Source organism: Podarcis gaigeae, assembly GCF_964106915.1.
Source record: "Podarcis gaigeae genome assembly, chromosome: 6".
Classification (NCBI taxonomy): Eukaryota; Metazoa; Chordata; class Lepidosauria; order Squamata; family Lacertidae; genus Podarcis; species Podarcis gaigeae.
Genome location: NC_139682.1, coordinates 73,995,657 through 74,017,490, shown reverse-complemented (window position 1 = coordinate 74,017,490; position 21,834 = coordinate 73,995,657). Strand labels below are relative to the sequence as shown.

Sequence of the window (21,834 nt, the reverse complement as noted above, 5' to 3'; positions counted from 1 at the left end):
TTTGAAGTAGACCATGGAATTGCTATAAAATTGTAGACCGGCATGCAAGTGGCAGCAAAGACTGAAAGAAAGAGCAGGACAAAATTTTGAAAGTTAAACACATCCACACACCAAGGCTGAGAAGAGTAAGCGGAAGCTAAGACTTTTCCAAAATATTACACGTCATAAACATTCACTCTTAAGTAAATTATTGGTCTAATTGTAGGTGTAATTACCCATCAAATGTGAAAGGTTTGGGCTATGCACTCTGCTTCACTGAACATTTATCTTATTTTTGTGCTCCATGAATCTGGATGGGAAGTTTGATCATATGGAGGCAGAATTAATTAATTTTCTCTTTGACTGACTTGATAGCTGACCTCACGATTACCAATCTGGGACAGAGAAATAATTTTCCACCAAAATATTGGTGAGTGGGTCTTCTCTAACTATTTAGGCTGTAGCCACCTTCAGCAGAGCCCCTGCTATCTGATTCTGAACATCTGAATTGAATGCGCAGAACCAGCCAGGTATTTTTTGGAGATGGTCTAGGGATGCAAGCATGTTTTGCCACATAAACCAACCTGTCTCAGAGATCTGTAAGAAAATTTATAATAGAATCTACAACATCTGGAAGCAAGCATTTCATTGTTATAAGGGTTAACATTTCCATACACAGCCAGGATTACATACAAAGCCCAAAAGATAACATTGTAGTTCAGATTTTTGCACCATTTGAAAGCATTGATTTCCACAATGTAATAGGGGGTAAATCTGCTAGCCAGTTGACTGGGACTGGCTGATCTGTGAAGGTGTGTATGGAAAAGCTGGTGAAGTGATGGCCTCTCCAAGGACGTTGGCTGGACTAAGTGGCAATTCACTTTCTTCATCTCAGCTTAACAACAAAAATGTGACAGAACCGAAGTTGTGTAAATGTAATTTACCATGTCCCTTCTCAATGCCAAATATCCCATTTTGGACAAGTCTTAAATACATCATTCACTAATTCTAGTTCTCTATTGCCAAAGTCTAAATCCTATGACACACACACACACCCCCCCCACACACTGTTGGTTTCTGCTTCCCTCACTGAGCAGCAGCTGGTAGTCACATAACTATATTTTCATTCCACAGTCCAGTTACTGTTGGCTTCCCATGGGAAAGGGAGACGGGGTGTGACGTTCACTGGTTTCCTGTTTCCTTTGTTCTGTCGTTCTCTGTTGGAGTTGCTCTCTGCTTCTCACAGAGACAAGATGTATATTTGTATGCTCTCTGCATAGCTTAGGAATAAAGCTTTTAGCAATGTAGCACCATACCTGCCTCATCCTTTCGTTGCGGACAATGGATGTATACTCTGCTGGGTTCAAGTCAAGATGAGCCGTATCGGCTCAAAATGGGCCGGAGCTGAAAAATTCTAACACACACACCCCAGAAAAGGTAGGCAATGGGAACATTAGGAAGTGGGCATGTATTTTGCTTCTTGATTAGGATACCTGAATGTAAATGTTCGAATACTCAGAGTTATCTCATTCAAGGCAAATAAGGAGAAACTGCAACTCAAGCTCGGTGTAATACAAAAACAAATGCAAGTACTCCAGTGAGTAAAAGTACAGGAATGGGACCTTCATTTGGGATACATATTCATTTGGTAGACAAACTTTGTATACAAAGAAAGTATAGTGCATTCTGTTCATAGAATCATAGAGTTGGAAGAGACCACAAGGGCCATCGAGTCCAACCCCCTGCCAAGCAGGAAACACCATCAGAGCACTCCTGACATATGGTTGTCAAGCCTCTGCTTCAGTTGTTGTTCAGTTGTTGGAGAATCTGCAAACTTTTTAAGATCAGCCTCCCACATACACAGGCTGCCCAAACAACAAAGAATTGTTTTAAACACTCCAGGGCCAAATGAGGATTATCCTGCCCATGCATTTGATTTTCTTTTTTAAAGTACATAATATTTCAGCAGGGTTGGAATCGATAAAATCAATATGTACTACTTTCCTTTGGGCTACATCCTAGAAGCTCAACCTGCCTAATATCCAAACTGCCAGGAGATTAAAGGTCCTGTCCTGGAAAAGGTTATGAATGTTTATTCAAACCCAAAATGGGCTCAGATGGCCATGCATCAGCCAGCAGAAAGTTAATGATCTACAGATTCCAATCACAGGATGAGTTAGAACTGAAGTTACTTCTGCTTTTAAGTTTAATCAGCAAGTTATTTTTTTGCCAACCAGTGTAGCTTTTTAGAAGGGAGTTTTTATTTTAAGACTAACACTCTGAGCCCCATAAAGTGACACATCGGCAAACTGCTGCTGCGCTGCCAGACAAGTGCAAACTGGCTTTATGTTGGCATTCCATACCAATCTGTCAAGTCTGGCCATCAGCCTGAATCATCTTTATGATGCCAGCAGCATGCACCATCGCAAGTTCATATATGTATACAATTACACAGAGGTGTCACAGAAATGGTGGAAGACCCAGTCTGCAGGCTTTCCAGTCCCAAGAGCCAGCTACTAGGTGGCATCCTGCGCAAGAGATAGAATGTGAGGATGTTTCCAGGGAACTGGAAGCAACACTGGGAAGTCCTTTTTTTGCGATGGCATCATTTAGTTAATCCAGTAGTTCTGGTCGAGAAACCACTCCTGCCTGCTTTGGATTTTGCCCCAAGCTTGTTTCATTTGCCCACCTGCTTGTTATGCCCAACTTGCATGGTTTTCAATAAATACGATAAAACGAGTAACTTTTCACCATAGCCTAGAACTATGAGTAGGGTTGCAGGTACACTGTACAATGAAAGCATATTATTTTCCCCAAAGAATCACAGAAGCTGTAGTTTGTCAAGGGTGCTGCGAATTGTAGCTATGTGAAGGATAAAATATAGGTCCCAGGATTCTTGGGGGGGGGGGGGATAAGGCACTTTAAATGTATGCCCATAATGTGATTCTATTCCACACTGCAGTTCATATGCAGCACCCTCTGTCAATACCATAGTATGGTTTGGCTTGTAGTTTATGGATCTAGGAAGCAGGCAGTTGTGTAAGCAGGAGTGCCATTTTGGCTATGTCATTTATTTGATCAAAGGCATCTAGAAACTGCTTGGTACTTTTAAAATGTCATAGTCAAGTCCACCATGGGCCCTACTGTCCAGGAATGCCAGAATCAGCCACATCTAAGCTATTAGTGATACCCACAATGCAAATTAGCCAAGCATGCCTTGTAAATGCATGGTTCTTAATGAGTGTGAAGGACTTGCTGACCAGGCCCACTTTTGGTCTGTGAGTGCTACATTCAAGCCCAGCTTTTACGTCATTCATTCATTCTTTCCAGTCTCTTAGAGTTCCAACAGCCTTTCACAGTCAAAGGCAACAAGGATTGGGAGTAAGGAACATGGATAAAGAATATAAAGTGTATATGTATACACACACACACACACACACACACACATAATATAAAGAGTATAAAGAACATGGATGTGCAATGTAAACAGATTGGCTTATTTTTTGCTGTTCCTCACTTATAGGCAAGGGACTTCCGACAATTTAAGCATGGGCAAGCAGAAAAAGTAATGTGTCTTTGGCACAACTGAAATGTGTTCATTTTAGATGCATTTGAGTTGGCAGAAGAGGGCACAACTAACACGGCCAGAGCAAGGAGCTTATTATGCACCCACTAAACCTTTCCCACAGGATGTGGTTATTGCAATCAAACCTCATCAACTTGGCAATGAGAGTACCAAGCTCCCCTTGCAAGGTTAGAAATCCATGGCTTCTCATTGGTCCAAAAACTTACCCTCCCCACTCTCTGAACCGGTAAAAAAGGTCACCAGAGAAGACAGCCAGTTTTAACTCCATTCTAATATATAACAGACCCGGAGGCAAGTTAAGCACGTTAAGTCAGGGCAATGCTGGGCATTTTACATTCTGTTATTTAATGTCTATTGCTGTAGAACCTGAACTCATTTTCTTCCCTTCTATGTATCCTCACCCCTTGGATCTCATTAAAGCTTGTTAAACTTCCTTTATTTTAACTGGCTTCTCTGTACTTAAGCTCATTCCCCCCAGAAGCAGGGTGGCTGGCATGCCAAAGCCAGTAGGTGAGAGGCAGACACCTCTGTCAGATAACAGGTAAAGGTGCAACAGGATGGTGATAGCAGCAGGACTCTTCAGGGCAGTGCATCTAAGAGGGAGGATTCTAAGAGCTGGCACAAATGCACTGAAGAGTGCCACTAACACACACAGCTTGAAAAGGAGAGCCGACAAATTAATGTAGCATCCATCTCTTATTGACTACCAGTCATGACGGCTATAAGGAATCTAGATTTTCGCAGACAATAACAGCAGCAGCAACAATTCAATTTATAGGTCATTTGACAGTCTCCAAACAACTTGCAAAATAAAAAAACAACAACCATGGCATGAAATCAGGAAAAAGTATGATGCATTACAATAAAAGCAGTGTGTTAACCTACAAACCAAACCAAGCAAAATGGCAGCAAAAAACATGCCACCAGAAGGCAGCAAAATTATCCTAAACCATCAAATGCCTTGGAGAAGAGGCAGGTTTTCACCTGGGGTTGAAAGGATGTTAATGATGGTGCCAGGCGGTACTCAAAGGAAGGATCATTCTACAATGATCCTTCCTTTTGCAACCCCCTAAAACTTCTCAGAGCAAGAACCCAGGGAAAGGCCCCAAATGAAGACAGAAGGGTCTAGATAGGCACTCCGAAAGATATTGGGGACCTGAACTTTATAGGTCACAAACAAAACTTGGAGTTCTAGTTGGAAAACCAGTTGCCAGGTAGCAACTGCAGAAAATACCTGATGCCTTCAAGTCTTGTTTGCATGTTTCCCAAAGCCATCTGTTTGCTGGCTTTGGGAAGCAGGATAGATACTGGACTAGTAGATAGACCTATACTCTAATATAAGAAGACTCTTTCGCAGTTCTTATTCATACACAGAACGCTTTGAGATTTGGAATGCTCTCCCCTTGTTAACTGAATATAAGGCAACTATGCTAATACCATGGGACGCGGGTGGCGCTGTGGGTTAAACCACAGAGCCTAGGACTTGCCGATCAGAAGGTCGGCGGTTCGAATCCCCATGACAGGGTGAGCTCCCGTTGCTCAGTCCCTGCTCCTGCCAACCTAGCAGTTCGAAAGCACGTCAAAGTGCTAGTAGATAAATAGGTACCACTCTGGTGGGAAGGTAAACGGCGTTTCCGTGCACTGCTCTGGTTTGCCAGTAGTGGCTTAGTCATGCTGGCCACATGACCCAGAAGCTGTACGCCAGCTCCCTTGGCCAATAAAGAGAGATGAGTGCCGCAACCCCAGAGTCGGTCACGACTGGACCTAATGGCCAGGGGTCCCTTTACCTTTACGCTAATACCATGTGCCACAAAAAATGTTGTTATTATTTCTGAAGGCAGCCCTATTCAGAGAGGTTATTTATGGTTAACGTTGTGTCCTTAATATTTTGTTGGAAGCTGCCAAGAGTGGCTGGGGCAACCCAGCCAGATGGGCAACATATAAATAAAAAAAATGTTGTTGTCGTTTAAATTTGTATACAGCCCTTCATGAATATCACTAGGAAGTTCACAACATGAAAATACAAAAGGAAAAGAAACTACATCATAAAACAGGAACAAAACAAAACAATAATCCCACTCCCTTAAACACAATGAAAAGGCCATGGAACATCAGCCAAAGGCCTGGTTATAGAGAAACATTTTCACTTGGGGCCTAAAAATGTGCAATGAAGGTGTCAGGTGAGCCATTCTGGGGAGAGCATTCCACCAACGGAGAGTCACTGCAGAAAAGGCCCGTTTTCATGCTGCCACTCTCAAGACCTCTCATGGAGCCAAAGATCTCACCTATAAAGATATCTGCCCATTGTATCTCTCTGCCAGAGTTAACAATGCTGGGCTTGCCTTCTAATCAAGTGGCATGTCCAGATCAGGGATTCATGAAGACATAAAGAGGCAAATGGCTCTCAGGACCGAAAAGTAATCCTTTTCAGGCTGGAACATAGAACATGCCTCCAATTTTAAATTCAATAACACTGATACAGAAGTACAGTTGTACCTTGGATCTCAAACACCTTGGTTCCCGAAAAATCGGCTCCCAAACGATTGAGACCTGGAAGTGAGTATTCTTGTTTTCAAACAATTTTTGCAAGCTGAACATCTGCAGCCAATCAGAAGCTGCACCTTGGTTTTCTAACAGTTCTGGGACTCGAAGAGACTCCCAAAATGCATTCTGTTCAAGAACCAAGGTACTACTATATATATTTTTGGGGATACCAGGCATGCAGAGTAGAACTGTTGTAGACAGTGGGCGTGACTAAAACAATCCTCCTGTTAGACTGGGAATATCCCCTCACTCATCCAATTTAGGATATTCCACCAATCTTTGACAGAGTTTCTTTTCTTTCAGCAAAGTAAGCGGTTCACATCTATGTCAAGAAAAGCTTTAATAATAAAGAAAATGGTAACACAATAACATGCTACTGAGAGAAACAGAAACAACCTCATGAGGCAAGAATGACAGTTGGCCTCTCTAACAGAACTTAATTGAACACGCGAAGGGAGGGGCCGATTCCGGAGCACAACACAAAAGCCCCGCCCACCAGATGCCAGACACTCTACTAATCCAATTAGTCCCTGGTGTTTTTCTTACAAGAACAGACATTGCTGCTTCCCTTAGTGCTTATATAAATCCCACAACCATTTTAATAAGTGAAGTAAGAAAGGGAAACGAAACACACAAATATGCCTACTCAGAGATATTTGTTAGCGATTACATTATAAGAATACTGAACAAATCACAACAGAGAAAACTGCTGAGGAGGAAAGGAAAATAAAAATGGTCCCGATCAATGGGACAAAAGCAGAAGCTGCATCCAATTTATTTTTTTTTTTATTTTTTTACTTTCAGTTGATCTTCATTTTCTTCTCTTTGCAGGTCCATAAGACGGCAATCTTTAAATTCTTTGGCGTCAAGTTGTATGACAGCTCAGAACACATTCTGCTCAAAATGTCATAAGCACCATAGATCAGCGATGAAGCATAGAGCCTGCCTCTGGGGAACAAAAAGGTAATTCCCTTGTTTTTCCAATATTCAGCAATTACAGGCTATAAACCTTATGAATACAAATGAGGGCTGACTGTGTGCATGAGAGAGAGAGAAAATTTAGCTACATGATGGTGGGGTTTGCATAACAGTTTTATTAGCATAAATTGAGGGCTATTGGATTATAAATAGGACGTCTTAAACAAGTGCATTAAAAAAACAAAACCTTCCATACAAGATCCTGCAGGGGGAAATGAACACTTTTTTGAAATGTATTTAAATGTTCATTTATTCATTTAAATTGACATTTCTGAAGCAGCTAACCTTTCTAAAGCAGGGCTGTCAATGCAGCCAGAATGCCTTACATCGTACATCTTCCATCAGGTAGCAGCATCCTGACCTAAGACGGATAGCATCATCAACATTTGGGTGGTTGTTAAAGTTTTCTTAAGAGGTGAAAAATGTAGAGGGAAAGCAAGCAGAGGAAAATAAACAGAACGTCGAATACATAGATTAAACAAATGAAACGTGGGTTCCATGTTGCAGGATGGGGGATAAATGTAGAATGGGGAAATCTGTCAGTTTCAGTTTCTATTAAATTTCTGCATCAGTTGTGTGTGTGTGTGTGTGTGTGTGTGTGTGTGTGTCTGGAGCAATGGGCACTAAAACACTGGTGGATTTTTGTGAGGCTTTATATAAATCCATCAGTATGTCATTTCCACACACACACCAATTTACATATATTTCTATATATCCACTTTGTTGTTGTTGTTGCTGTTGGGGCACTGGAACACAAAATTCAAAGAGTGGATTTCAAAGGACAACTGGGTTTTTGGTTTGTGCACTGTTTCAGAAAGTGTGAGTTAAGTGGGCACGTAATAAAATGCAAACCAGACGAAATTTGACCCCCACCCCTTTTCTCAGACACTGGAATGCCATACTTTACACACTTACACACACACACACACACACACACACACACACACAATTAAAAGTCCTTCATACTTTAGCTGCCTTTTAAAGAAAAATAGGACAAAAACAGAATTTCCAAAAAGAATTCAGAGTTACATGGTAGAAAGTAATAATTTCACTAATTAGCATCAATTCAGCTCTCACCCATCTCTTGGCCTATTCCTTTTGCATTAAAAACCATCCAAGCCTATTTACAAATATGATATAGAAAACTGACTAGTTTTTCCTTTCAAGAATTGGGGGGGGGGGTTTATATTTGAAAGAGCTTGATTCCCCTCCTCGCTTATTTTACAGGTGGATAATCCACTAATCTAGTCAAAGGTTTCTATTTATTACATTACTTATGGTAATACTTAGAATCAAAATAATGTTCTTTCTTAAGTATTCCCAGCATATGATATATATTATCTGTAGATGAAGTCTAATTGTGGGTAGTAATCCTATGAGTTTGATTGGCATTATTTACAGATTAGTGGCTGCATAAGGAGGACACTGACGAGAGAGGCATGTCTAATGACACTCACCCAATGAGCTTATGGCTGGGTTGTCCTTTGAATCACAGAAATCCCTCTTCTCTGCAGATTATCTTTACCACTGCCTCCTCTGCATTAACATCTATGATGTTTCTGTCGATCACAGCATTTGACTACTCATGGCCATGTGGTACGTGGGGTTTAAGACAATTCAAAAGCATGCATGGTGCTGGAGGAGACTCTTGAGAGTCCCATGGACTTCAAGAAGATCAAACCTATCCATTCTTAAGGAAATCAGCCCTGAGTGCTCAGATCCTGAAGCTGAGGCTCCAATACTTTGGCCACCTCATGAGAAGAGAAGACTCCTTGGAAAAGACCCTGAAGTTGGGAAAGATTGAGGGCACAAAGAGAAGGTGACAACATAGGACAAGATGGTTGGACAGTGTTCTCAAAGCTACAAACATGAGTTTGACCAAGCTGCGGGAGGCAGTGGAAGACAGGAGACCCATTCAGAAGAGCTGCTTACCTCATCTCTTTGGTTGCCTGCTTACACTGAACGTATCAAAGCTGAAGTGTGGCATCTTCCTACAAAATCACTTCCAGCCCTAGTCTGAGCAGCCGGAATGGGTTGCAACCAGGCACAGAAGGGCAGAAAGTTGACAGCAACGGGCACCGGAGAAAACGCACATCTTCTCATAGCCAGCAAAATCATCTACTCCTTTCCTCTTATTAATCAGACAGTGCTATTGATTTTCTAACAGGTAGTCACACTGCAGCTGCAGAAGAACAGCACAATATTTTCAGCAGTCTTGCAGGCTTTTAAAAATTTCCTGCCCCCCTCAGGAGCATGGCATAATTTATTTTAAACATATATATCACTGCTTTCCACAAAAATAATAAAGCAATATCAATAATAAAGCAGCCTGCCTTTCCAAGATCTCTGAAGCTGTGTCAAGCAATTTAGGATTGTTCACAACAAATTACGCACCACTTTTTTGCCAGCATAAAACTGGCATCCAGAGCCATGCTCAAGAGCTACTGCTCAAAAAGGAAAAAAACCACTTTGTCCTAGCTACCAATGCAAAATTTGAAGAAACCTGCTCCTCAATTAACCGCACAGCAACCATGCACCCACAACCACACTTTGCAAGAAAAAGATCCAATAGTTACTTGTTCCAAGTCCTTGCTAGCCAAAAATGAGTGGACCTCATCAGTTCTAATGCAATAAATGGTCACACTTACTTTTTCCAGGCAATCACTGGCCATGAAGTTTGCTATTTCTGACAGCAGCAGTAGCTGCCAATAGCAAGGAGTGTTCTAGAGCCCTGGGACATTCAGATTTCATAGTTGCATGACATCATGGGTGTCTGTTAAGCACCCATCTAATAGGGGCAACAAATATATGACAATTATGACAACGCTTCCAATCAGGGTGGATAAAAATCAATGATTAAATTGTTATTAAGGAAATGATTATTTTTCTCCTTTTGATAAAGTACAGCAGAAAAGTTGTCCAAATATAAACGGTTAATTTATTAAACCTCACAATAATTTCCTAATTATCTGTTCATGTATTTCTAATAGTATATCCAAATCAGTAATTTTTGATATAACTATAAAAACTACTCTGAAAATTTATCATTCCAAAAATGAAACGATTTAAATCAAACCCACCCTGCTTCCAATTTTAAAATTTGGAATAAACACAAGGAGAATAGACAAACTTTGGCAATTGTTTTTTCAAGAGGTTAAGAAAAAAATAGCAAGGTAGCATTTGCACTAGTTCAATGTAAGCATTGGCTTTGGTTGTGACACTTCAGCATGCATGAGAAGGCAATGCATCTCTGGGTGTTAGACAAGAAGATGCAGAAGAGTTCCTGCCTCTGTATGGCTTCCATGGCCAGCCGAAAATAATTCACTCATTCACATTGTCAAACTATTCTTGTGAGTTTTGTAAAGGCGGCACTAGAAAGGCTTAAAAACGGCGAGGAGAAGCTACAGAATTGTGATGGCGTGTCAGGGTGTATACTGAGCATATATCATTATTCACATTGCCTAACACAGACTGGGAAGGAGCCTGAACGTTTTTCTGGACTCCAGCAGGCACGCCTGCAGTTACAGGAAAAAGATAATTATCCTGGACCTGCATAATCCAGACTAGGATCCATTTATCCCTGCTCCCAGTGTAGCGAGTGCCCCCATGAAGCCTTGGCAGCCCTCAGCTCATTGAAACAGCCTTCAACGTATCTCCGACCAACTGGCCAGTACAGTCAAAGCCTGAGGCAGCTCCATGTGATTTTTGCTTTCCTCTGCCTACTTTTCTCTTACTAACTGATAGATGCAGTGCCTGAGGCAGCTTCAGTTCTTCTTCTGAAGTCTACCTCCTCCTTGCATCAGAGCCGCAGGTCCTAAGCCTGCCTCCAACAGCCCTTTCCCTTTAATGTTGAGATCCATGATAAGCCAGAGTTAAAATAAAATTCTAGGCAATCCTAATACAGTTGCAAGTGTCTCGAAGGGGGAAGGGACAAGTGCAAATCACAAGTCTCGTGACCAGCAAGAAAGCCTTTCTTAACCTTTCTATGAAGAGAGGCTCATTGTGTTTTAATTGTTGCAACCCGTTCTCGGACCTCAGGGTGAAGGGTGGAAAAATTACAGTGGTACCTCAGGTTACAGATGCTTCAGGTTACAGATTCCGCTAACCCAGAAAGAGTACCTCGGGTTAAGAACTTTACCTCAGGATGAGAACAGAAATCACACGGTGGTGATTAGCTAAAGTGGTACCTCAGGTTAAGAACAGTTTCAGGTTAAGAACGGACCTCCAGAACAAATTAAGTTATTAACCCGAGGTACCACTGTATTATTACTAACACTTTTAACCATGGTGCCCGGAACATGGCCCCAGTTCTGTGTGGAATTACCTCAGCTGACATACAGACATAGAAGAGTTTGCTCGCTGGTTTCAACCCAAAACAGCAAAAAATGAAAGCTGGGCGATGGGCAATTTTATTTGCTCAGCATGTGAGGATGCCTTTTAAAGCCAAACAATTTCTCTCCTTTTTTTTTCCTCTCCCCCCAACCCGCGTCAGTCACATATTTTCTCTCCTCTCTCTCTCTCTCTCTCTCTCTCTCTCTCTCTCTCTCTCTCTCATTTTTTGCCAAGTCAAATGCTTGCCAAAACCTGCACTGGGCTGAACAAGAATGCTTAACGTGGCTTAGTCCTGTAATAAAAAGGAATTAAACTGTATGCTAATAAAGGGGAGGGAGGTTGCTAGGCAACTGCGAACGGGGAGGGGGGGTAGAGAAAGCTGCTTTTGTTTTGAACTCTGCCACTGCTGAAGGGTTAAACAAACAAAAACCTGCTCATTTTCTCCCTGATGCTTTAAGTAAAGATGCGGAAATGTTCTACGGTGAAATGCAGGATGGCTAGGCCCCAAGAACAAGGTCCTATTTACATAAAATACCATCCCCAAGGGCGATCAACAAACATGGAGGCTATTTGAATGTCACGGTGGTGGTAAAACACGTTTGACTCTCAGCCTATTCAGACGCCACAGCCTCCACAGGGAGGCTGCCAGAAGTGACATGGGAAAAGCGTAACATGTGAAAACTGCATGCCACATGGACACCCCATGGCCTCAGGGGGTCCCATGTCTACAGGAGTAACCATCAACCATACAGGGTCCTGCTCTCCACACGCTAAGCCAGTTTCAATCTTGGACCACATCTGTCTGCACTATAAATTTAAAGCACTCTAATGCTACTTACAGTGGTACCTCTGGTTACGTACTTACTTAGTTCTGGAGGTCCGTTCTTAACCTGAAGCACCACTTTAGCTAATGGGGCCTCCTGCTGCCGCTGCGCCGCTGGAGCACAATTTCTGTTCTCATCCTGAAGCAAAGTTCTTAACCCAAGGCAATATTTCTGGGTTAGCAGAGTCTGTAACCTGAAGCGTATGTAACCCGAGGTACCACTGTACTTATGTGGGTGGCGCTGTGGTCTAAACCACAGAGCCTCTTGGGCTTGCTGATCAGAAGGTTGGTGGTTCGAATCCCTGCAATGGGGTGAGGTCCCGTTGCTCAGTCCCAGCTCCTGCCAACCTAGCAGTTCGAAAGCATGCCCCCAAAAAAGTTCAAGTAGATAAATAGGTACCGCTCCGGTGGGAGGGTAAACAGCGTTTCCGTGCACTGCTCTGGTTTCTGTGTCCTGTTGCGCCAGAAGCAGCTTAGTCATGCTGGCCACATGACCCGGAAAAACTGTCTGTGGACAAACGCCGGCTCCCTCGGCCTGTAAAGCAAGATGAGCACCGCAACCCCAGAGTCGTCTGCGACTGGACTTAACTGTCAGGGGTCCTTTACCCTTTTTTTTTTTCATGCTACTTTAAACTTCATGGCTTGCCGCCTGGGAACTATCATTTGTTAAGGGTGTTGAGAGTTGTTAGGAGACCCTCAACAGAGCTACAGTTCCCAAGGAAGAAGGACTGGCTGTTAAAGCCACTCAAGGAACTGTAACTCTGTGAGGGGAATGGGGTCTCTGAACAACTCCCAGCACCCTTAACAGTTCTTTGAGGGAAGCAGTAAGATAAGGCAGCTCCCGCCCACAGGCTTACATCTAGAAGACATGGCACAAGTGGAAGAAAAAAGAAATATTGGACACTATTTCTTGGTTTGAAAATCTTACAGTGACCAGATTTCAAATTGCTGGTCTTTCAGAAGCCTTGTTAATTAATGCGTAAATTAATGCATGGCAAAATTTGCCATAGAATGCAGGGAAATTTTATATTGTATTCAGGCCACCTCTAATTACATGGTCAGTTCTTTGAAGATAGCAGTTGTGGGAAGAAGAATGTCTTAAGTCAGAAACGAGAGCTGCAGAGGAAAATGTGATATGCCATGTGGCTTTCTAATCAAGTAAGATTTTAATTTTGTCTCCACCCATTAAGAGTTTCTATGGCAAGCAATTCTTTAGGATGAAACACTATACTCAGATAAACACATATAAAACAGGAAATTTTACTTCCTTGATGATCATTCATATGACCCTTATGATGCATGACTAATTCATACATATGAAGAAATCCACATCTCTTCATTATAGTACAAACTAAAGTCTCCTTTCGGCTTCAAGACAGCATTACAAGCTACAGCTGCAAAAAATGTACTGTAAAGTTAAGGGTATAAGAGGTCAGATTTTTGTTGCTTGTTTAAATTAAAATCAAGTTTCCTTATATTAATTGTGATTGTGTGGTCATAGTCCTGGTCATTTGATTTCTTACACACTGCATTTTCCACAAATACAGTGGTTGCAATCCTATACCCACTTACCAGGGAGTAGGTCCAATTGAAAACAATGGGACTTAATTATGAGTAGACATATATTGGATCACACCGATTGTACTGAAAGCAATTCACATAAAATCAAATGACAAGAATCTAAATACAATAGCAGCACAAATTATTTAGCTGTTAAAAAAATGCATTACACCACTGACAATCCAAGTGTTTATCAAAAGTTTAAGTGTAAAACATACCTATATAACCTATTGAATAGGTCAATTAACAGTATCTAATTTCAATAACATCATTAAGCAATCCACTCAGCAATTAACAACAACAGCTAACTCAAATAAAAACTGGGGGAGGGAATGTACAACTAAGAAAATGTAACTATTTTTAGCACCACACTTCAGCCAACCCACAAGCACAGCAGAGATAAAAGACAACCAGAAACCACACTTTTAGTCTGCAAATACACAAACACAAAATCAATCATGATCTCACCTCTTGCCCCCAAAGAAAAAGGCATTTACAGGATTGTAGAGTTGGAAGGCACCTAAGGATCATCTTGTACAACCCTCTGTAATGCAAGAATCAAAATCCTGATCTTCCAGGTGCCACTCCTAGACAATAATAATATATAATAATAATAATTTATTATTTGTACCCTGCCCATCTGGCTGGGTTTCTCCAGCCACTCTGGGCGGCTTCCACAAAGACCAAAAATACACTAAGATGTCACACATTAAAAACTTCCCTGAACAGGGCTGCCTTAAGATGTCTTCTGAATGTCAGGTAGTTTATCTCTTTGACATCTGATGGGAGGGCATTCCACAGGGTAGGTGCCACTACCGAGAAGGCCCCCTGCCTGGTTCCCTGTAGCTTTGCTTCTCGCAATGAGGGAACCACCAGAAGGCCCTCGGCGCTGGACCTCAGCGTCCGGGGAGAATGATGGGGGTGGAGACGCTTCTTCAGGTATACTGGGCTGAGGCCGTTTAGACAAGAGCTCCAGAAGGGCCTTCTACATTGCCCCCCTGGCTCAGCCCCTTCAGTACCCACTTGGCGGGGTAGCAGCAGAACCACTTTGCACCCTTCCACCACTTGGTGGAACTTTTCCCAATTTGGCATCACGGGTCAAAACTGCACTGATCTGGGTGGTTCTGAAGGGATTGTTGCCCAATATGGCATGGCAAGTCACAACTGTGCCAATGTGTATGCCTCTCAAGATGCCATTGCCTAACTTGGCACAAAAGTTCCTGATTTAGGATGAAGCAGTCTCCTTCTGTGCTTGGATGCCATACTCCATTTTGAATCAAGATGGCCGACCAAGATGGCATGAAAGTTAAAAATAAGGTTTTCCAAGCTGGAAGAGGCAGTTTTCATTTACAATCAGATGCCATTGGAAGCAATGAGCCAGGCATCAGTGTGTGTGTGTGTCGTGTGTGTGTGTGTGTGTGTGTGTGTGTGTGTCCCCAAACTCACAAATTACACTAAGCATTAAAAAAACCTACAATATTATTTTAGTTTCTTCAAATTCCTAAGCAGTGCCAGGGACTCTCTGCTAATCTGAACTGGAATTAGCCAAAATAATGTCATTTGTTTCCCTGTACCAGATGCTCAATTCTTGCTATGGCTGCTGTCCATTGTGCTGTAAATCCATCCCTAAACTATTCTCTCAACTTTCAGGATGCTACGTGCAACCTTACATGTGAACAATCTTAACTGCAAAGTAACTTCATTTCCCCCCAAAACTGCTTTTATGGCCCACTTTATTTTCTTATCTTATTCATCCATAACAATCCTACAAAAGACAGCCTCTGATATTCACATTTTGCAAGTTAGGAAACAAAACTTGAGAAGAGGCTATGAGTCTCTCAACAAGCAAACCTATGGAAGCTTAGCTCTGGATCCCATTTTATTGCACTTCCCTTCCAATTCACAGAGAAAAATATGAGTTAACAGTTTTATGACAGCTCTATGCATATGCCATACAGATATTCTTTTAATTTTCATTCATCGCATTTGCATTCTGCCCTTCTTTCAAGGTAGCAGACAAAAGAGATATTCCAAGTGCCATGAAATAAAGGCAGAAACAGATTTGTTTTGTTCTTGGGAGCCCTTCCACTGCAAAGGGAACATCTGGAGTTGGCAACCAAGCCGAGGTCTCTGAGTGGAGGAACAATAGGCTTCATCAGGAACCTAGTGCTTATCAAAGTGCTCTTTAAAATAGTAATAAAAAAAAGCTTGCTACAAACAGACCCTATGTTGTTAGCCAGGAAAGATTGCCTTACAATGAAGGAGAAGGCTCCCACAGGGTCATCCTGGATCAAGGACTTAATGAAAATGTGTCACTGTGGAGGACAGGAGAAAAATTGCCAAAAAGTTGAAGCAATCTGGAGGATCTTTTCCAAACTACCTTGGGAATGACACATAATCCATATATCTGGCCAAACCAGAGTCAGACACATAAATTTAATATAAAAAAGGCAAGGAGCAGCAACAGATAAAAGCTGGCAATGTAACAAACTCACCCAACATATTTTAACATCAAACAAATGAAGTCATAGACAAAAGGATGTGCATACTAAATATACAAGAAAAGCCATGCAAGCTGAAATTTGCTGTTTCTAAAATCTTGGTAATAGATCTTTGTGAGCTTAAAAAAACAACAACCACAAACATATTAAAGACATCTAGCCAACAGAGCTATTTTCTGCAGTTACCATGTCAAAGTACAATGAAAGGTTGTTTGGTTTTAATCATTTAAAGTTTTCAATTCATTTCTAAAGGTTGATGCCCACTGCATTTGTTCAGCAGTTCAGAAAAGACTAGAACACCCAAACTGAGATGAACAGAAATGTGGGGATAGGAGTAACCTACATGAAAAATGGTTGCCAATGAAACATTTTTAATAGAAATTCTAGGTTTCTTATTGTTTTTCATACATTTTTTTAAGAAAGAGGAAATACTAAAACTATCTATCTATGATAGCTCTTTCAAGAAGCTGTGACAACTTTAAAAATAATCAACGAATTAATTCTGTTTGGGGTTCCATTTCTTGTTTTTGTTTTTTAAAAAAAGAAAAGCTGTCAAGGCAGACAATTTTATTAATGGACTTTTAATATGTTCCTTTTATTCCACGGTAAACTTAAGAATCTGGTCAAAATGTTATTTTAAAGAGTCATACTCCATAAATTATGAAATGAGCCTTATTAAATAAACCAGGGCAGAGGTAAACAACTAGAAGCACAGAACTAAGGCTGCAATCTTGGAACTGACCTAAAAGCAAGTCCTATTGAGCTCAGTGGGGCTTACTTCTGAGAGAAGCGGGTGGCGCTGTGGTCTAAACACTGAGCCTCTTGGGCTTGCCAATCGAAAGGTTGGCGCTTCAAATCCCCGCAATGGGGTGAGCTCCCGTTGCTCTGTCCCAGCCAACCTAGCAGTTCGAAAGCATGCGAGTGCAAGTAGATAAATAGGTACTGCTGCAGTGGGAAGGTAAATGGCTTTTTCCGTGCACTCTGGTTTCCATCACGGTGTTTTGTTATGCCAGAAGTGGTTTAGTTATGCTGGCCACATGACCTGGAAAGCTGTCTGCGGACAGTCTGCTGGCTTCCTTGACCTGAAAGCAAGAAAAGCGCCACAACTCCATACTGTAGTTGCATTTGACTGGACTCAACCATCGAGGGGTCCTTTACCTTTTACCTTACTTCTGAGTAAATGTGTGTAGGATAGCATGGTTAAATGTGTAATCCATGGGTCATTGACCTAGGCAAGACACACGTTAGCGGCTTAAAACGCAGCAAGGTCATTTCCCCCTGCTGCATTTCAAGTCATATTTGCACCTTGCTATACACACCAGTTTTGAATTATGGTATTGGGGGAGACTCTTGAGAGTCCCATGGACTGCAAGAAGATCAAACCTATCCATTATTAAGGAAATCAGCCCTGAGTGCTCACTGGAAGGACAGATCATGAAGCTGAGGCTCCAATACTTTGGCCACCTCATGAGAAGAGAACACTCCCTGGAAAAGACCCTGATGTTGGGAAAGATGGAGGGCCCAAGGAGAAGGGGACGACAGAGGATGAGATGGTTGGATAGTGTTCTCGAAGCTACCAGCATGAGTTTGACTAAACTGCGGGAGGCAGTGGAAGACAGGAGTGCCTGACGTGCTCTCGTCCATGGGGTCACGAAGAGTCAGACACGACTAAACAACTAAACAGCAACATACACACCAGTGATGGGATGGGAATGCCTTTACCTGATCTGTGTCACCCGTTTGGTTTCCCTCGCCCCTACAACACCCCCCAGAACTCAGTGAAACTTATCTGCACATGCACCATGGCTGTCTCAAACGTACACACTTCGCCTTAACTGTAGTTTATGTTTTCAAATCAGATTGAAGCTGGTTTGAGGGAAAACACATCGAATCAGCAGGACTTCTCAAGAAGCTTTGGGACAGATCTGGCTAACCTCATGTGGACACAGCTTCAGGGATCGGTGGTGGATTCACACAGGAGCCAGAGCAAATGGTGATGTGTACACAGCCGCAAGAGGATTTGCCGTTTAAGTCACTACTTTGAGAGCCTTAATTGTCTGTTCTAACACAGAGATCCTTCAACCAAATAGTCACAGGTCAAAGAACATGAGCTTAGCAAAGCACTCATTAAACAAATGTGTACCATGTGGCTCCAACTCATCTTGTATTACGCCCAAGTTCCAGAACATGTTTGAAAAGACTCAATTATGGATAGGGATGGGCGATATCTTTGGCCAAGCTGTGCCCATCCACCCCACACCAGATGCCAGTAAAGATGAGGCTTGGATGAAAGGGGATTTGTAGGTACCACTGATTAGCTATGTGTGCCCCTTGCTGATTATCAATGGTTTGTAAGTCTGTGTACCGGTAAGTCTGTGCCTATGGTGTTTCCCAGCCCCTCTCTCCAGCCCCTAGAACAACACTTCCCAAGCAGCTTTGCAAACATCCTTTGGAAAGAAAGAAAAAATGCAGCATTTGTAAAAGCAACATTTTTTATTTCATTTTTACTTTACAGAGGAAGCAAGTTTGCATTCAAAACAATTGTGGAATCAATCAATAACAATATATCCAACAGCACACCCCCACCAAAGGGCAAGACAAAAGTGCTTCCTAGCCCAATGGGAATGAAAGGGAGTTATACATTACCATAGCCGTAAACCTCGGGGTGTTAAGAGCACTGAATTATGAACAGATTACCAACTCAAGTAAACACAATCCTGGGTCCCTGGGAAAAAAAAGCAATGACAAACCTAGACAGCATCTTAGAAAGCAGAGACATCACCTTGCCAACAAAGGTCCATATAGTTAAAGCTATGGTTTTCCCAGTAGTGATGTATGGAAGTGAGAGCTGGACCATAAAGAAGGCTGATCGCCGAAGAATTGATGCTTTTGAATTATGGTGCTGGAGAAGACTCTTGAGAGTCGCACGGACTGCAAGAAGATCAAACGTATCCATTCTGAAGGAAATCAACCCTGGAAGAACAGATCCTGAAGCTGAGGCTCCAATACTTTAGCCACCTCATGAGAAGAGAAGACTCCCTGGAAAACACCCTGATGTTGGGAAAGATTGAGGGCACAAAGAGAAGGGGACAGCAGAGGACAAGATGGTTGGATAGTGTTCTCGAAGCTACCAGCATGAGTTTGACCAAACTGCGGGAGGCAGTGGAAGACAGGAGTGCCTGGCATGCTCTGGTCCATGGGGTCACGAAGAGTCAGACACAACTAAGCAACAACAATAAATAAATAAAATAAAATTCTGTGTTTTTACTTCACTTAGGTAGCGACCTTAAATACTTCCTTCAAACAGAACTAAACTACCACCAGCATCAATTGAGTTTGCTCCTACATGTTTAGGATTGCAATATTTCATGCATGTGCAAAGATCCATTGACCCCCCTTGAACAGAAAGCCACACACACCAAAAAGCCATTAGTGGTTAAATATTAATTCTGGGTATGATCTAAAGGAAGATGTCACCATCTGTTATTGAGTGATAACTTTCAAAGAAGGAATTCTTTAAAAAAAAAGTGACTCGAAAGGCAAAAGTTAAACTGTCCACTTCATTTCTGATCTTCTGGCACGCTGACCAGACACCTGCCCTACTACAATCAAGTATTTTATAGCCACAGTTAATGCTTGTGGGAGTGTTGTCTTTTTAAAGTGATACAGTGAAAGCTGTGTGTCAAAAATGGGGAAATGCTAGAAGATTGCTAAGATTAAAAGATCACAGCACTCTAATCGTATCACCAGCTGTGAGCCTAATGAACTAAATTTAAGACAGCCATTATCTCCAGAGGGTAAAAAAAATGGCCATTGCTCATCTTCATGTGCTAATTAATTTAGATGTATGCTTATTTACAGCTGTCCACTGCCGAGCATTGAAGCTGTCCTTCAAGACTGTTCAACGGGCACAGAACATTACAAAAACATTTTGATATGGCTGACTTGTAACCAGAGTCCGTGCTGACTTGTTATAGCCTTCAGGGGTTGATCTGTAAAAGCTCTGCACCTCACAACAGGAGATATCTAAGAAACCAGTTCCTCTCCTATGCCCACTCAAAATATCCACCATGGACCAATACCATCCCCCTGAACCATGTGTCATATTAGCCTTGCCAATGAGAAGTCCACAAAAATTAGTTATGCTACACACAATATTATTAAGCTGGGACATCTCAGGAGCCTGAAATAAAGGAAACAACACTTCCTCAAGTTTGGAGGAAGTTCTCTGCCTGAACACCTGGTGGGTACAAGTCTGTGCAGAAATTACCTCCTACAATTACGTAATTCTGTCTTGAGATTCAAAACCCAAACTTAAGCATTCAGAAGCGCGGCATATTCTGCTATTAGGATTCAACAATGTGTGGATAGCTGTGAGGCTTAACAGCTTTTATTTTCAAACTGCATGTCTTTAGGGTGTTGTTGCTGTTTTTATACTCTGCTTGTAAGCTTCCCACACAAATCTCACTGGTCCCAGGCATGGGGTGGGGGTGGAGATGCTAGACCAGTGTGACATTTTGCTATCTTGCTCTGTCCTATATTTTCCAGTAACTTGCCTAAGCAAAGTCCTGTTGACACAGGCCAATATTGATGAATAAAATGCTAGTCTGAGGACAACAGACATGTGGTCAACCCATTTTTACTCCTAGCCAGTTGAGAACACTAGCAAAGCCTGCAATCTTAATCACACATAGTAAAGGTAAAGGGATCCCTGACCATTAGGTCCAGCCGTGGCCGACTCTGGGGTTGCGGCGCTCATCTCGCTTTACTAGCCGAGGGAGCAAGCGTACAGCTTCCGGGTCATGTGGCCAGCAGGACTAAGCCACTTCTGGCGAACCAGAGCAGCGCACGGAAATGCTGTTTACCTTCCCGCCGGAGCGGTACCTATTTATCTACTTGCACTTTGACATGCTTTCAAACTGCTAGGTGGGCAGGAGCAGGGACCGAGCAACAGGAGCTCACCCTGTCACGGGGATTCAAACTGCCGACCTTCTGATCGGCAAGCCCTAGGATCTGTGGTTTAACCCACAGCGCCACCCGTAAAGAGCACTGAACTCAGTGGGGATTATTTCTAAGAAGATACACAAATGATTGCATTGTAAAATCCATACACTGAGTAGCACAGGGAGGTGCAGAAGACCACCCCCCCACCCCCCGCAACTACCACCTCAGGATTCCAAAGTAATACGACTTGAGTTCGCCCAGCCCTCAATTGTAAAACAAGCATGGAGTCGAGTCATTTCCTATAGCTCCCACCTACTAGCATCGGATGCTCGAATTAGAGGTGGTTTCTCCAATCTGATTTTAAGAGATATTCATAATTCTCCTTGGAAAACTACAATTAATCTCAAATTCCGCTCTCTTCTCAATCTGAACCGTAAAACTGTTTTTAACTTAGAGTGTATTAGCCCGGCGGCCCTACCTCCAATCAAAAAGAAGCTACAGCAACTTGACTTCTCTAACACAGCTTCCCATGCAAGAGGGCCGTGTTCAGGCTTAGCCCTAGCTATTCCACCCCCTGAAGGGATCCC

General features: G+C 42.3%; 1 protein-coding gene and 2 long non-coding RNA genes across 8 annotated transcripts in view; 1 reads left to right on the top strand and 2 right to left on the bottom strand.

Moving 5' to 3' along the window:
- DPYD (dihydropyrimidine dehydrogenase) overlaps nucleotides 1-21,834 on the bottom strand; it is a 495,490-nt gene that overhangs the window by 467,930 nt on the left and 5,726 nt on the right. The window contains exon 1 of one of the 6 annotated variants that reach the window (XM_083743289.1): nucleotides 14,271-14,358. The exons of the other annotated variants lie outside the window; for them this stretch is intronic. Coding sequence (XP_083599415.1) covers nucleotides 14,271-14,333 — 63 coding nt within the window. The 5' untranslated portion in view covers nucleotides 14,334-14,358. Of the gene's footprint in view, nucleotides 1-14,270; nucleotides 14,359-21,834 lie in introns of those variants that run through there. 6 annotated transcript variants of the gene reach the window in all.
- LOC310846707 lies at nucleotides 6,433-11,629 on the bottom strand. Its single transcript, XR_014565495.1, has 3 exons — nucleotides 11,412-11,629; nucleotides 7,373-7,494; nucleotides 6,433-7,057 (listed from the first exon to the last, which is right to left on the bottom strand). It is a non-coding gene; the product is annotated as an uncharacterized lncRNA (long non-coding RNA).
- Nucleotides 6,974-18,450, top strand: LOC310846711. Its single transcript, XR_014565499.1, has 2 exons — nucleotides 6,974-7,072; nucleotides 18,163-18,450. It is a non-coding gene; the product is annotated as an uncharacterized lncRNA (long non-coding RNA).